The following is an 8,848-nucleotide window of genomic DNA, read 5'->3' on the forward strand; positions in this document are numbered from 1 at the left end:
AAAACCAGTCAGATGAATACAAGTCAAGACCGCCGTGTATTTGTAAGAATGTTATGTGCCACATGCTGATTGTATGATTAGGTGCAAAAATGAGGTGAGTTCTGTTTGATTCGCTGATGTCTGCAAGCGCTCACAAGACTGAACCATAGTCTGTCCTTGGGCTTTTTTGAGAATATGCACCTTTGGGGACTGATCTTGGCAGGTAAACTGATCGTTAAATATGAACCCAGAAGTAACTGACCTCTGATTTAACCGTCAGTCGTTCTGTTGTGTTTCCAATAGGGAAGACAGAGTGAGCTGGGGCAGGGAACTGGGCCAAAGCCCTAACAGACTGCACAGAGGGGAGGGCAGGCAATCAGCACCGTGGGGGACCCCCCTCCCCCTGAGGAGTGCCTGGTTAACAGACTGAAAGAGGTGTTGGCTGGGGACCCCTCGATCCAGGCTGGAGCCATTTTTCTCCTTTCCAAGCGATCTGAGTTCAAGGGAACCCAGGGCCAGCTTGTGGCAGCTGCTGGTGGCGTTCCGTGCTTCTGGAAGCTTCTCTCTTGCATTTTGGCCTTAATGCCTCTGGGAAGGGTATGAAGAGGGAGCATATAAACTTGTGTGTTTAGAGGTCTAATGAGTATCGGCAAGGGCAAGTGTGGGGAGGCCCCCAGCATACGACACCCCTGAGCACATGCCAGGGTTATACTGGTCCCCACCTACATTATGAAAACTTTCATGAGTCAAAGCGGCATAAAGCAAAGAAGTAGTCGTCATTAATTTATATAGAATCCTTTTTGAGTGTGCCCAAATCTAGAACATCTCCTCTCTTAGGCTTCTCTGATACTTAGGACACATGTTGCTAATGGGTGCACAAAATCTGTCGAGATCAAGCCCAGATGCTCACAGACATAGTTCAGAGCCCTGACGGCCGGATGTGGAGACGTGGAGGGCGGTTCCCGGGCTGAGCTCCGCAGAGCCCGTGCCGCCGCCCGGTGTGGGGCAGCCCCTGGACCGGCCCCCTGCAGAACCCACTCCCTTCTTGTTTCACGAAGGTGAAAGTCCTCTTCCGATTTCTTTGAAACCAGGCACTAATGGAGGTCTTTCATAAAAGCTGAGTGACATAAGACAAACTTTTCAAAAGAAGGGGGCGCCTTTGCTCCCTGCAAAAGCGCAGAGGCCTCTCGCTTCCCAGTCTCCAAGGGTATTTCTGGTCTAACAGGTGAAAAATAGGAATTATCCCCATGCTGGGCTTGCGTGTCCTTTTTCACTAGCAAGGCTGAACTGTGCGTGTGTTGGTGTGTAGATCTACGATCTGTTGGTGTGACCTGTGCTGATTGCACAGGTAGGAGTCAATTCTAAGAGCCATTCAGCGGAGAGCGGGAGTCTTCCCCTGCAGGGAGAGGGGTACGGTGGGAAGGAAACGCGGTTTTACGGCCCTGACAGCCCCGCCCTGACCTTTGCTCTCCTCATCACCTGCCCCAGTGGCCGGGCCTCCCAGGTCACCTGAGGCAGCCGTTGATGAGCCAGGAGAGGACGCGCCGGGTTGCTGCGCGCCCTGGTTCCTGGGAAAGCGCACGCTGCCTGCCGCCCAGAGTCCTGCGTCATCCCTGCACCTGTCTGCACCCGGGTAGCATGTTTACGGAAGGAACCGCTGTGAGGCAGCCGCCCTGACTTCAGGCAGTCGTTACGGGCAAGTGGACGGCCTGGCCTGACCTGCTGTTCCGAGGGCTCCCAGCGACACCCCTCCTTTTCCTTAGCTGCCGGGCGTTGGTGGCACATGAGGCCGTCACGTTTATACGGCACTACCTGTGACCGTGCCTTCTAGAGTGTAGCCACCTGGGTTTGTAGAAGGCGGATCTTGCGTGCATTTCCAGAGGCAGCAGCTGCAGAAGCTTGTGTCCTGTTACAGAGAAGACCACTTCCCGTGTTGTGCAGAGGAGACCTGCAGGGGGCTCTCGCCCCTCAACACGCTGCCTTCGATCCGCTCCGTTACCCTCCCGGGCTCGCTCGCCTGCCCAGGATGGCGGGCCTGCAGCAGCAAAGCCGGGGGCAGGCACAGGCTGACCTCTACACAGCCCGGAGCCCTCGCGGGAAGTGTCTCCAGCAGAAGCCCTGGACGGGAAGGAGCCAAGGTCACCTCCAGTGGGACAGGATGCAGGCCTCACGATGAGGCAGCTTCTGAGTCCGAGCCGTGACGAAGAGCCCAGAGTTCCAGCCGCAGAGACATAACGGGTGAGGGCAGAAGGGGTGCAGGCCACCTGGCCTGGCTGGCCCTGCCCTCACTGCCCCACCCCCCCGGCTCCCCTGCGCCTCAGTGCACAGCCTCTAGGGCGCTGGGCGTCGCTGAGGCAGACCTTCCTCGCATACTGTCCTGTGAAGGCTGACGCTGTGGCATTTGAGTGTCCCCTGTGGGTGGGAGCTTGAAGACCACACATGGGTGCTTTTGACCCTGCTGGTTGTGCCCCGAGGCAAGTGGGAAGAATGGTTTGAACTTACTGAACGTGCTGTTTTGATTTGAACCAGGACACCCAGTGAGATAAAGGTGGAAATGGCCACCTTTGTGAGAACCCTGTGGGGAACAGCACTGCGGCCCCAGACGCTCACTAAAACCCACAGCCACGCAGCGTGTCCTGGAGGCCAGCCCTCACCCCCCACCCCCACGGTGAGAGGAGATGCCTGGGTATCTTGCTCTCGGTCACACCTTGGGTTCTGCAGGCGAGGGTCCCTGGGCCTGCCCTCTGCACCTCAGGAGGTGGGCGGCATGCTGAGAAGCCCCGTGAGCATCTTGAGGAGAGACACACAGGCCGCGGCCCAGTTCAGCGTCCAGATGGAAATGGCCTGCGCCTTGCCGTCTAGCATTCATGCCGGGCCCGGTTCTGGTTCTAGATGGAAGTTGCCTCGTGGTCTGGCATTCGCACCAGGCCCTTCTGTGGCACTGACCATGCCAGGCTTTTACAGTGCTGAAGGGTGCACTTAGGGTCTGTCTTTTATTTTAATTTCAGTTTAGCCTTTTCAAAGGTATACTGGGAAGCAGGTGGCAAGGGCAGTGTGTCTGTCTGTGTGTCCTGGTTAATGCTGGCAGTACCAGGCCTTGGGGACAGTCAGGTTCCCTGCAGGGGGCGCTGGGGAGAGACACATGCAGGCCTACACCCTCCCTGTCGCCTTCTGTCCGAGAAGCAGGTCCCAGGAGCTGTCTCAGGGAGCAGAGCAGCCTCGTGTGCTCCATGTGGACGTGCAGCTCGCGTCCCCGCCCTGGGCACCAGCCCTCCATCTGTGGGGCCCGGTCGCCTCTCCCTTCCTTTCCTCCTGGCCCGGTTGTCCTGTGTTTGGGAATGGCATGTCACCAGCCTGGGCCGCAGGCAAAGGAGAAAGAGAAACGGAAGGGGAGGTGGCCGTCGCCTGTGCTCGGGGGCAGCGCTGAGCGCCATGAAATGAGCCCTGGCAGCAGACGTCGAGCTGAGGCTGGCTGGTGGGTCCCCACATGTCCCCCTTCACTGCGGGCCTAGCATACTGGGGGGGGCCACCTGGCACAAAACATGTTGGACCCTTAGTGGCTAATAAAAGTCCAATTTAAGAGTATTTCTGTTGAGGCCATTTAACATCAGGAAGACAGGAAGATGCTCCTGGCCGGTTGGCTGGTTGGTTGGTTTTTGTTTGAAGCCACGATTTCATCCTGTGACGGACCTGAAGGGCTCCCAGGACATCCAGCCCGTATCTTCTGGGGGGAGGGGGGGGTGCAGTTTCCTTACTGTTCGTGTTTCCACATTTGCTGCGTGAGTCCACAGTACATTTAAAATCAGGAAGCCACCCTCGACTTCAAAAACAAGCCCACTGTTCATTCTTGGGGGCTCCCAGCCCCTGCAGGGTCCTGGTGTGCGTGGGCTCCTGAGCGGGCTGAGTTCCTGGAGACGCATGGGCGCACATGTGGCCACTGGCAAGCACATGGCACGGGGCACTTCAGGCCCCAGGGATCTTGGCCACTCGGACGGCGTGGTGGCCTCGGCATTAAGTATTTTGCAGAACGCTGGGCCAGCGAGATTGGTGTTTGAGCCGCGCTGTGAGCAGCCCCCGTGTTAATGACATGGGGGTGTAAAATGTACTTTAATGGAGCCTGGCTGCCGCCGCCTGTGACCTGGGCTGGAGACGGGCGCTCCGAGCAGGTCGGGAGCTTGCTCACTGGGGCCCGGGGAGCATCCTCTCCTTGGCAGGCATGGTGTGTGAGTGCCTTACCCACTTCTGTCCTTCAGTGTAGCTCTTGGGTTTCCACTTCAGTGTTGCTGATTAAACTCCAAAATCAAAGAAACTGAACCCTGGAGAGCTAATATTTTACCCCGCACTCAATATTGGCTTAAACATAAATTCAGTGTTAAACTCTGGATCGAGTAATGGCATCTGTTACTGGGTTTTTCCGTTAGAAAAATTAGGTAGGGGCACCTGGGGTGCTCAGCCGGTTTTGCGTCCGACTTCGGCTCAGGTCATGATCTCACATTCATGAGTTGGAGCCCCGTGTCAGGTTCTGTGCTGGCAGCTCGGAGCCTGGAGCTGCTCCGGGTTCTGTGTCTCCCTCTCTCTCTGCCCCTCCCCACTCACGCTCTGTCTCTCTCTGTCTCAAGAATAAACTATATAAAAAAAAAATTTTTTTTTAAGAAAAATTAGGTAGTAGATATCTGACTTTAAGTTGCTCAGGATAGTTTCAATCTGCATAAAACAACACCTTTTCCACACCTCTCCTTCGCGCGTAGAATAGTATGACCATTCCGTCTGTTAGTGAGGTACCAGTGGCAATAATTGTGTGGATTTTATGTAACATAAAACTCAGCGTGTCTCCAAGTTCTACTTTTCATAGCCAGAGGCTGCGTGCGTTCCTATGGCACATTTGTTCCCTCCCCGGGGAGGGATGGCTCAGAGCCTCCCCGTAGGGCCTGACCGTGGACAAGTGCAGAGTGGCCGTGCGGAGTGGGGAGCCAGGCAGGAACGTGAAGCAGGCATTTCTCACGGTGTCCACCATCCTCATTTTCCAGAAGCTAGGAGCACAGAGGGTCACTTTGTCCAAAAATCTGGAGACAGACCTGAACTGTGTGGGGAGTCTGGGGGTGGGGAGGGTCCCTGTCTGCTTTGTTCTCAGTGCCTTTTTCGGAGAGGCCTTTGCACACACGTCACCGCCTTCCACACGACCTATGACGCAGAACAAACACCTCTGGACTGGACCCAAGGGACATGGAGACCCTGCAGTGTTGCTGGGGGGCATCTGTAGGGAACCCAGTGTGTGTCTGTTGATTGCTGCTCTCCTGAAAACTCCGGGGCAGTGCTGTTTTTCTGGGGTTTTCCTGTGAATTTTAATTACCAGTATCTGTGGTGGTTTCCTTCTTTTTTAATGATAATTGAAAGATCTTGCTCTCCTTCTGGGTTCTGGCTAAAAGTAAATATTTTGAGACTCTATCAATTGACTTTCTGCCTGTTCCTCATTAACGCATTAAATGAATATGGAGCAGCTGAAAGGGAACCCAGGGATGTACGCAGGGCAGCTTGGGGGCTGGGGTGATACGCAGAGAGGGGCCCCCCCTGATTCTAAGATCTGTCGCTCACAGTGCTGCCGTGCTGGTTTCCCGGCCTGAGTGGCACTGGGACATCTCCCCGACCGCAGGTGGCTTACGATTGTGGTGGGGATGTGGCTGCAGCCCCGGGAGTGCGTTCACCTGTGCACACAGCTGTGTGGCCCTCACACGGGTTCTTGGATCCGAATTTGGTGGGTCAGCAAGGCTACACTAGCAGAAAGACCTTCCTAGTGTGTGCGGAATAGCGGGAGCGGGTGGGGCCGGGTCCAAGGCCGGGCATCTGCCCCCTGACCTGATGTCCCCCAGAAGTCCTCTGGCAGCAAGGGCTGGGAAGGTGCTTGCTTAGTTCTCATAGTTTCATGGTCTCCCGTTCACGGAAGGTGGTTGGGATGTAATTTTTTCCATACGAAGGCTCTGCGAAGTGACCATCGGTGCCCGTGGGCCCCATGGGTGGGCGCTGAGTGGGGCCCCTCCCTCACGGCCCTCCCCTCACAGCTGCCCCCCTCCCCCAGAGCCTTCCAGGAGCAACGGGGAAGGGCATGCCATGTGGGGTCTGGATGCCCTGCCCCCTCCTCCACCCTCCTGGTTCAGGGCCCAGCCACACCGCCCGCCTACCTCTCTGCTCTTCCAGTCCCCTGCTCCTGGCTGTGGAAGGTAGGAGGTGGCCACGACTGTAGACAGGGGCTCTGGGTCCCCTGAAGTGAGAAATGCCAACTGATCCCTAGAGACTCTCGTGTGTGTGTGTGGGGGGGGGGCGTGGGGAGAGCCTCTAACTGTGTGTGTGTGTGTGTGTGTGTGTGTGTGTGTGTGAGAGAGAGAGAGAGAGAGAGAGAGGGAGAGCCTCCAACAGCCCTGCCCTGGCTCAGAGTGTGGGGCTCTCCCCAGCAAGGCTGCCGCGGGGTACGTCTCATGGAGGCTGGCAGCACTGTGTGGGAGGGTGTAGCCCGGCACCTTGTCCCCTGGGCCGGGCACACGGGCCTGGCATCCCGCACCTGCTTCTGCACGCGCGTTCCCCACGTGTCCACAGGCAGTCTGTTCCTTTGCTCGTGAGTCGTTGTTGCCGGCTGCTCTGAAGCTCTGCTGAACGTCCCTGTCACCGGCAGCACAGCGCTCCCGGGCTGTAGGCTTCGTTCAGGGAGACGTGCGGGTTTTCATTGTAAATGTCTGTAATGATGTTCTTTTTCTTTAACGTTCTTGGTATAATGTGATTTAAACCTCACAAAAGTCACAGATGTGACGGATGACCTATTGCGTCTTTGTAGAAAAGGGTCCTAAGCAATCTGAAATCCTGTTTTCTTAATTTATGTGCCGCTCTCTGTGTCTTCTCTGCAGCCTGGACCCTCCTCCCGGTCCCCCAGGGCTGGCAGGTGCCGCACGCACGGAGCCCCGACATGGCTGCTTGAGCCCAGCTCTGTTTCTGAAGAAGGGACGAGTGGGAGCCTACGTGCCCCAGGACACACAGTGTCTGCTCCCCGGGGCAGCCAGAGGTCACCCTGGTGCCCACAGAGGGGTGGCTCCATCACACACACACACACACACACACACACGCTCACACCCGGAGATGGCTGTGTGTCTCCTTGTTAATGACTTTGCCTGGGTTCAGGGGACAGTCGAGCGGAAAGCTGGTGGCCTCCCTGCTCCCCTGCCCTCAGGCCCTCCAGCCCATCACGGGGGCCTGGGTGGTGACNAACAGCCCTGCCCTGGCTCAGAGTGTGGGGCTCTCCCCAGCAAGGCTGCCGCGGGGTACGTCTCATGGAGGCTGGCAGCACTGTGTGGGAGGGTGTGGCCCGGCACCTTGTCCCCTGGGCCGGGCACACGGGCCTGGCATCCCGCACCTGCTTCTGCACGCGCGTTCCCCACGTGTCCACAGGCAGTCTGTTCCTTTGCTCGTGAGTCGTTGTTGCCGGCTGCTCTGAAGCTCTGCTGAACGTCCCTGTCACCGGCAGCACAGGGCTCCCGCTCCTGGGCTGTAGGCTTCGTTCAGGGAGACGTGCGGGTTTTCATTGTAAATGTCTGTAATGATGTTCTTTTTCTTTAACGTTCTTGGTATAATGTGATTTAAACCTCACAAAAGTCACAGATGTGACGGATGACCTATTGCGTCTTTGTAGAAAAGGGTCCTAAGCAATCTGAAATCCTGTTTTCTTAATTTATGTGCCGCTCTCTGTGTCTTCTCTGCAGCCTGGACCCTCCTCCCGGTCCCCCAGGGCTGGCAGGTGCCGCACGCACGGAGCCCCGACATGGCTGCTTGAGCCCAGCTCTGTTTCTGAAGAAGGGACGAGTGGGAGCCTACGTGCCCCAGGACACACAGTGTCTGCTCCCCGGGGCAGCCAGAGGTCACCCTGGTGCCCACAGAGGGGTGGCTCCATCACACACACACACACACACACACACACGCTCACACCCGGAGATGGCTGTGTGTCTCCTTGTTAATGACTTTGCCTGGGTTCAGGGGACAGTCGAGCAGAAAGCTGGTGGCCTCCCTGCTCCCCTGCCCTCAGGCCCTCCAGCCCATCACGGGGGCCTGGGTGGTGACACCAGGGACCAAGCCCTGTGGGCCTCCCCCCACCCTGGTGTTGCCCTATCCCCCCAAGCCCGTCGGCACCTACACACTCCCTTGGCTCGTTGGCAGCCTGTCGGCTCCGCATCCTTGCCAGATGGATCTTCAGCGACGGGCGCACACAGTTGGCCCGCGGGCTGGGCTCTGAGGGCTGTCGGAGCTCGTCCAGCCCGGGCCCTTGGGAGCAGGCCACCAAGTGCTTGTCACACAGGCCTGTGTGCAGACATGTCTCCGGGGCTCGGGCGAGTCCGGGGACAGGGCGGCTGGGTCCTGGGCAGATGCGCATCTGACTCAGTGAGGAAGCGCCAGCGGTTTGCCAGGGCAGCTGTGCCGCGTCACCCTCCGCGGTGCCGTTCTCAAAGTGCCGTTCCCAGCTTGCGACGTCACCCAAAGTTTCTCTTCTCTTCTATCAGCTCATGGGGGGTTATTTTCATTTTTAACACTTAGAAAGTCAGCAGGCATCGGGGCTTCCGGCGGCACCCGCGCCGGGACCTGTGGCCCTTTGCCGATTTGTGTGTGTGTGTGTGTGTGTCTTGCCCGGACCGGCAGCGAGGCTCTGACCGTCTCTGTGTCCTCCTTCCCTGCCCGCAGCAACAGCAGGAGCTGCTGGCCATGAAGCACCAGCAGGAGCTGCTGGAGCACCAGCGCAAGCTCGAGAGGCACCGCCAGGAGCAGGAGCTGGAGAAGCAGCACCGGGAGCAGAAGCTGCAGCAGCTCAAGAACAAGGAGAAAGGCAAGGAGAGTAAGT

The 8,848-nt window shown here is 57.6% G+C and overlaps 1 protein-coding gene across 1 annotated transcript in view; it reads left to right on the forward strand.

Annotated features, from left to right (window-relative positions):
- Positions 1 to 8,848, forward strand: part of HDAC4 (histone deacetylase 4) — a 278,417-nt gene that overhangs the window by 180,200 nt on the left and 89,369 nt on the right. The window contains 1 exon segment of the mRNA XM_077757417.1: positions 8,692 to 8,842. Coding sequence (XP_077613543.1) covers positions 8,692 to 8,842 — 151 coding nt within the window.

Source organism: Crocuta crocuta, unplaced genomic scaffold (assembly GCF_008692635.1).
Source record: "Crocuta crocuta isolate KB4526 unplaced genomic scaffold, BGI_CrCroc_1.0 scaffold290, whole genome shotgun sequence".
In the NCBI taxonomy this organism is placed as follows: domain Eukaryota; kingdom Metazoa; phylum Chordata; class Mammalia; order Carnivora; family Hyaenidae; genus Crocuta; species Crocuta crocuta.